This window comes from Helianthus annuus, chromosome 5 (genome assembly GCF_002127325.2).
Source record: "Helianthus annuus cultivar XRQ/B chromosome 5, HanXRQr2.0-SUNRISE, whole genome shotgun sequence".
Lineage (NCBI taxonomy): Eukaryota > Viridiplantae > Streptophyta > Magnoliopsida > Asterales > Asteraceae > Helianthus > Helianthus annuus.
Genome location: NC_035437.2, coordinates 56,189,252 through 56,196,082, shown reverse-complemented (window position 1 = coordinate 56,196,082; position 6,831 = coordinate 56,189,252). Strand labels below are relative to the sequence as shown.

The 6,831-nt window shown below is 34.6% G+C and overlaps 1 protein-coding gene across 43 annotated transcripts; it reads right to left on the bottom strand.

Annotated features, from left to right (window-relative positions):
• Positions 1-256: 256 nt before the first annotated feature.
• LOC110940680 lies at positions 257-5,457 on the bottom strand. Of its 43 annotated transcripts, none has more exons than XR_004894351.1 (11): positions 5,245-5,457; positions 4,950-5,166; positions 4,451-4,519; positions 4,220-4,335; positions 3,925-4,130; positions 2,978-3,339; positions 2,871-2,904; positions 2,448-2,501; positions 1,139-1,555; positions 947-1,051; positions 257-530 (listed from the first exon to the last, which is right to left on the bottom strand). XR_004894351.1 is itself a non-coding variant. In XM_035990700.1 (10 exons), the coding sequence occupies exons 4-9, from the start codon at positions 3,026-3,028 to the stop codon at positions 1,005-1,007; spliced, it is 333 nt and encodes a 110-aa protein (XP_035846593.1). In that variant the 5' UTR covers positions 3,029-3,339; positions 3,925-4,130; positions 4,220-5,166; positions 5,245-5,457; the 3' UTR covers positions 257-530; positions 947-1,004. The 43 variants fall into 43 exon arrangements, 5 of the variants coding, with proteins under 5 accessions (XP_035846593.1, XP_035846597.1, XP_035846595.1 ...); XR_004894354.1 differs by having other exon boundaries at positions 5,040-5,166; XR_004894360.1 differs by having other exon boundaries at positions 1,139-1,298; positions 1,376-1,555; positions 4,220-5,166.
• Positions 5,458-6,831: the final 1,374 nt, after the last annotated feature.

Sequence of the window (6,831 nt, the reverse complement as noted above, 5' to 3'; positions counted from 1 at the left end):
TTCTTTCTTCAAACATTTGGCTTGTCGATTTAATAATCTTCAAAACGTAGCGACTGACCAGACTATGCTTTTAACTATGATTAAAATCTTCAAAACGTAGCCGCTAGTTTGATTTTGGTGATATGTTGGCACTTGATTTACTATTAATTTATCGATTCTTTAATGATATACTTTTATTAATTTTTTTTAGCTGTTAGTTTATTAATCTTTTCATCAAATCAAACATAATGCTTTAACCATAAATCATTAATCGATACAAATACGAAGGGCAATATGCTGAACATCATAAATTTGTTAACGAAAAATTACAACGATAAACATTACTCGATAAAAAATAAACGTTATAAATTTGTAACAATAATTACAACGATTTGTTGATTTGTTTCTGAGGATCTCTCATGATAATGTTTTTTTATAACTTTTAATTGGAGGCAGCCCGCCAATAACCTGTATCTTGTATGCCTTGAAAAGATGCAACCTCTCTTTAGCATTCTCCAACTTTTTGAAATAGCCATTTTTTGACTCATCACCTTCATATAAAAATTACAAAAATCATCAGTCAAGTCAATATTGTGGTCATTCAAACAGAAACAGGTCGGTTAAGTCAGAATCATAACCAAGTAAAATAACAATAGATGATTAACAGAAAGTTAACTTGATAATTTGAAAAAGAAAGTAATCACGTCAGTTATCTTTGAACCATAAATACCCCTTTATTCGATAAATATAGACGCGTTAAAAGTTAAAAAATACTTTTTGCTACAAAGTCGCTAGATTTTAAGAATAATTTCAAATTATTCACTTAACGTTTGAACTATTCCCAAAATTTAATGAAATTTAGTGATGGTTTTTTTAACATATGATGTTTTACACATTCAAACTCCTACTGTAAGATGTAAACTTTCCCATGTATAAACAAAATATTAAAGACCTATAATGTTTTTACCTGAACACCATGGAGTCCACTGGCTGGCTTGTACTGCTAATTGGAAGGTTACTTGTGTCTACAAAACCACCATGTTCCCACACCTGATTATCCAACTATTAATGCCTGAAATTGAAACAAAGTTTAAAACAGTTACCGATTGGTGTCAAACTGACAACGATATATTATAAATATATAATAAGAAAACATTACATCAGAAGAACTGAACAATCTTATCTACTGTTGAGTGTTTGAAACTTCACACGAATATATAATACCAAGATAGTTGAGAGTGTTGTAGGAGATGTCAGGTTCCAATATCAAAAAGCATGGGAAAAGTTGTAGAGTTCCAATGCTTGACCATGTATTACAGCTGTTAAAACAACTTTGCAGTGAAAAGGACAAACAGTAAAAGGTAAAGGAAACAGTAAAAGGGCTAGTATATGACACTTGACAGGTTTAGTAGTTGACACTTGTAAAAGCTGCAAGTCTGCATCTGCATTGGCAGGTCTAGCTCTCTTTCTCTCTCTATCTCGTTTTCTCCCCCCTCCTAAAACTATTTAAATTTTGAATCACGGCGCTCAAATATCCTCCCGCTCACCTGTTATTAGCTTCTACCATTGTCCAAACCTACAAGACTTGTACATGATGCATCACAACTTGTACTTTATATATAGTGTGTGAAAGAATAGCCAGCAAAACAAATTTGGGGATAAAATTAGGGAAAAAACATCATATTGTTTTGAAATCAAAAGCTTGGACAGAATCAAACAGAACATCCTAATAGCTTCAATTTGTTTATCATTTTAAAAGCCAAGAACCTCCTATAAGGCCAGTTATAAACATCAAAACCGGCTCCGGCTTGTTACCCTCCAACACCTGATCCACCATTAATCCCCTTTACTTACTATGAATCGAACCAAAGCCCTTCAATCAAAAACATTTAAATTCAAAATTTAAAACATGGGTCGACACAAAAATCAACTAAACAATCTTATAATTACCTTATACCAGCTATCATATAGTGATTACCTCATCCAGTGTATACCTGACTTACAGAAATATAATTTTCAGGAAATTTTGAAGAACTTTTACCAACACCTTAACTAATAATATCCTAATTCAATCCTAAACACAAAGGCTCAGGTTCATATGCAAAACATTACATGGGAAGAAAAAAATAAATCACTACACATATTAATGTTTATGGCATGAATTCCTTCTACATCCAACCCAGCAGCATTATAGGGCAAAATCAGTGGCGATTTAACCAAAATGTAAAAATATTTGCCAATCTAGTCAAGCATCTAAAATGATCCCTCAATATGAAAAAATAAGGGAATCTTGACAACCACAACAAATGATGTCAATTTCATATTTCCATGGTTATCGTTAAAGAGTAAAAGGTAATTTGGCTTTAAAAAGTACAAAATATGGGAAGTTTTGCCTTTAATATAGGACAACCCAACAAAAGAGCTGGTGGGCATACAACTTTTACGACATGAAGTGCGAATGAAAGTACCTCTTTGCAGTTCCGTTCATGTATCTTTCCACCAAAAGAACTTGATGATGCTGGCTAGAGCCAAAAACAACAAAAATTTAATACATATGAAGAGAACACACATACATATAGGATTTGGAACTGGCACACAAAGATGGAAGCATGAAGTATCAAATCAAAAGCAACACCATTCTTAATTTTGCCACACTAATGAAATAGCTTCAACTCTCAATGACCAATTACACAATTAGAAGTTTACTTCATCATGTTAATGGAATATTTATTATTTAATTTGGACAAGATGTTGATTTCTTTTATGTAACATGGTGAATCAGTGACAAATGTATGAATGGTTAGATTACAACTGAAACCGGTTAGAGCAAAAGAAACATCAAAACCAACTGAACTGTAGCTGAAGAACCTTAAAATCAGACAGTGGCTGACCTGCATCATATAACGTGGACTGTAGCTGAAGAACCTGAAAAGAACAAAGGTGCCACCATCATATAAACGAAAACTCACACGAATTGAAAATCCACGAAACAACGTACATATGAATCACACAGAAGTGTTTGCTGAATCTGCACCTGAATGCACGTCATTGCTGCCGTGTTTGCTGCACTATTTTGGCGGCACAATACTGATAATCTTCATCGTCATTTGGTCATTAAATGCAGCTTGCAAGACGCCCAAATCACAACCAGATCAGCCACCGCCTAGACACCAGTGTAGCCGCTAATTGCTATTATTGTTTGACTGGCTTCAGCCTCTTCTGGTCACTGCCTAGTACATTGATTTGCAAATGTTGCCATCAGAATTCAAACTTTTTATGCTCCATTACAGCTGTTGTGTCATGTGTGATTAATTTGGGCACATGCACATGTGTCATCAAACAGTTTGCTCAACATGGTACCTGTAAATAAATGATTAGAAATGTACTTAGAATACATCAAACAAGTTGGGTAACGGGTCAAAATGGGTAAGTTTTAGTCATGGTATATTTGGTACCGGTATCGGTACCCACTTTTCCCGTTTTTCGGTACCCTACCGGTAGGGTACCGATGTTTACAGTGGGATACATTGGGATTACGAACACGATAACACCCACTTGGAGTAGAGGCTTTTTTTTTTTTTTTTTTTTTTTTAAACCCAAAACAGTGCTTTTGATACAAATAATTACCAAAATTGGTTGTTTGAAAATTATTTACCAAAATACGTTTTTTAATCCTATTTCTCTTTTAATGCACTAACGTTTATTAAAAATAAACCAAAAAGTGTTTCAGGTCAGCTCGACAATCAAATGATGCCACCAGCTCTTAACTGTCACAATTTTTTGAACTGGAAACACACCAAGATCCAGCAGCATCATTTGTTTATTAAAAAGAGTCGCGGTAAGTATGTGTTCATGAAAGTCTGCCTTCAGCCTGTCCCAACCCTCAAAAGTTTTGTACCCGGTTGACAACACAAACAATAAAAAACTGTTAGTAGGCCATTTAACTGTTAGACAGGGTTCGAGCTTGGGGTAATGGAACAAATGGGGATAACACCAAAATAACTTCACCCCAATCAAGAAATTTTCTTTCCACATATAGGGTCCATCATGAACCACATAGCCTCCCTGAGAGCTTTACTATTGTTTATATAGTGATCGCAATCTACATTGAGCATGTATGGTGCATTTGTAATAACCGGCGACACTCGGATCTTCAAAAAGAAAACCATATAAGTTAAAAGCAATCAAGAAAATGAATTTGAAAGTATAATCCATGATAGTTATGAAGATAAGTTCATACCAAAGCATTCATGGCACCGGCTTTCTTGTGGTGGTCAAATCCGGGCCTTTTCTCTCTAGAAACATAAACAAGACGCTGTAATTTGTTTCCTTCGACGTCTTGAACCCCATTATTTCCTAGAAAACATGTTGAACATATACAAATTTCAATAATTTTATGTACGCGTATAATTAATATTGAAATTATTCCTTGAAGCATGTATAATCATGAAAACACAAGGTTAAGGGAAACCTATATGGACTTATCTTGCTTGAGGGAATCGGTATCTTCTGTGACAGTGGTTGCCTCCCCTCATCCATCCTGTAATACCAAATTAACACAATATTATAACTTTTCCACATAAAAAGAGTTTTTAGGACTCTATATTACAGCACTTCCTAAAATAAGTTCATAAAAGAGTTTTTAGGACTCTATATTACAGCACAAGTGCCTTTTGTAATATATAATCTAACAGCCTATGAAGTATAAACAACAGTAATACGCATCTAGTAAACACCATCACCCTCCTATGACTAACAATGATTTTTAAAAGATTGCGAAAACAGAGTTATTGATAAAATAACTCTCAACACAGAGTTATTGATAAAATATATAAAACATCATTAGTAGCTCAATTTGTTGTCTCAGATTGAATGTTTTTTTCACTTTTACCATGTTTCGCTATCAACTTCACTGCATCAGTTTATGTTAAACAGACAAAAAGTAATCAGAAGAAAACAAATACGACTACCGGCTATCATATAACTTTTGTTTCTTAAAATCGCCCAAACATGACAGGGTATACGATATGACAAACATCAAAATAGGGAGTTTGAATCACTTAAAATTTAGATCAACTTCAAACTGTAGATCTGTGTCATCGCCACCATCTTCAAACGGTAGATCTGGCCACCAAACGGTAGATCTGTGTCATCGCCACCATCTTCCAGCCACAACCACCAAGTAATCTGAAATATTACACAGATCCGATTCAAATAACAGAAAAAAAAAGATATGGTAAAAAGAAAGGTACCCAGCGGTCAAACCAGTCGATCTGGTGTCGGATCAAGAATCGCCTGGAGAAAGAAGCGTAGATCTTGAAAATCACCTGGAGAAAGAAGGAGGAGAGATCTTGCTCATACCACAGATCTTGCTCATACCACAGATCTCGTGAAACCCTAAATCGCCTGGAGAAAGAAGGAGGAGAGATCTTGAATCGCCTGGAGAAAGGAGGAGCGGTTGTGGATGAAATGAATTTAGGGTTTAGAAAGGAGTGAAAAAAAGTTTATATTGGATCCATAAGAGTAAAACGGGTCTTTGAGATCCGGTTAGGATCCATGACAGTGCCCCGCGTGTTGAATGGATTTTTCAACACCTTTCTGCTTTAAAGGTTGTACAATGGGCTTCAAATGGTTGTAAAGTGGCAAATGACCATTTCTGTCCTTCTTATATGCTTTATAAAGTAGTATAGATATATATATATATATGTATATATATATATATATAGGGTTGGGCTATACAGAAAACCCTAAAAATTTAAGAAACCCGGGAAACTCAAAGCTCCCGACTTCTTTTTTTTTTTTTTAAATAACACATGTAATATACATGTTTTTAAGAGTTTTGGGCCAAAAAAATCAAAAAAGCGCCCAAGGGTTTTTTTAAAAAAAATAAAACAAATTTCAGCAACTTTCGCATTTTTTGTCTAACACACGTTAGTCACCGAAGTTTCTAGAACTTGTTTATTTTTTTAAAAAAAAGTACTTGGCGCTTTTTTGTTTTTTTGCCCAAAACTCTTAAAAACATGTATATTGTGACATCTGTGCCTCCACGGCCATCAAACAAATACCCAATCAATGAAATATTGTATTTCATACTTGGGATTTGTATAAATATGTGTATCATTTGCACATATCAATTCTCGTTCGATTTCAAGCTCTAAATCGCTTTCTCGAAAGTTATACGCGAACTGATGCGTAAACGTAATCAGTTTAGCGCGACAAACACTCTGGAATAGTGACATAGGCTTAACATACCTTAAATAACCTTTACATAACTTAGAAATAAGTTTTGGAGGGTTTGGTGTGTCGAAATCAAGTTTATTCGCTTACAGGGACTAATTTCGACAAACTGTGAAAGTATGTTGATTTGTACTGTAACGAACATTCCGGAACATTATCATAAGTTTAACATGCCCTAAATATCTTTTGCATAGCTTAGAAATATGCTTTGAGGTGTTTGGTGTGCAAAAATAAACTTATTGGTCATTCAGGGACTAAAAGCGTCAAAAAGTGCACAAGTTTGCATTTTCACGCATATCTTACGTTGTAAATATATCCGGACATCCAAAAATTTATGTAATAATTAAAATATTATATTTTAGTGATTGGCATGATAAAATTCCATTCGTCGCTCAATTTGGATCGTTTTTGCGTTCGTTACGACTTCCGTCGTAATTAACCGTATAACGCAACCGTACGACCAAACGAACCGACATCCGAGATATTTTTGAGCATGTTTTGAGTTCCCAATAATTTAACTTCATTTTAGAGCCTTGAAATGAGGTTAACGAGGCTTAAACGTGTCAAAAATGGGCCAAAATGCAAGTTTCTAAGCTACAGGGACTGAAATTGTCA

Excerpts from the sequence above, each read along its gene's own strand:
- LOC110940680 (XM_035990700.1), bottom strand. The coding sequence starts at position 3,028 with ATGACGTGCATTCAGGTGCAGATTCAGCAAACACTTCTGTGTGATTCA. Across the intron at positions 1,299-1,526 it reads ATGGTAGAAGCTAATAACAG|CTGTAATACATGGTCAAGCA; the intron begins GTGAGCGGGAGG and ends TTGTTTTAACAG. Across the intron at positions 1,052-1,203 it reads CAACACTCTCAACTATCTTG|GCATTAATAGTTGGATAATC; the intron begins GTATTATATATT and ends TTTCAATTTCAG.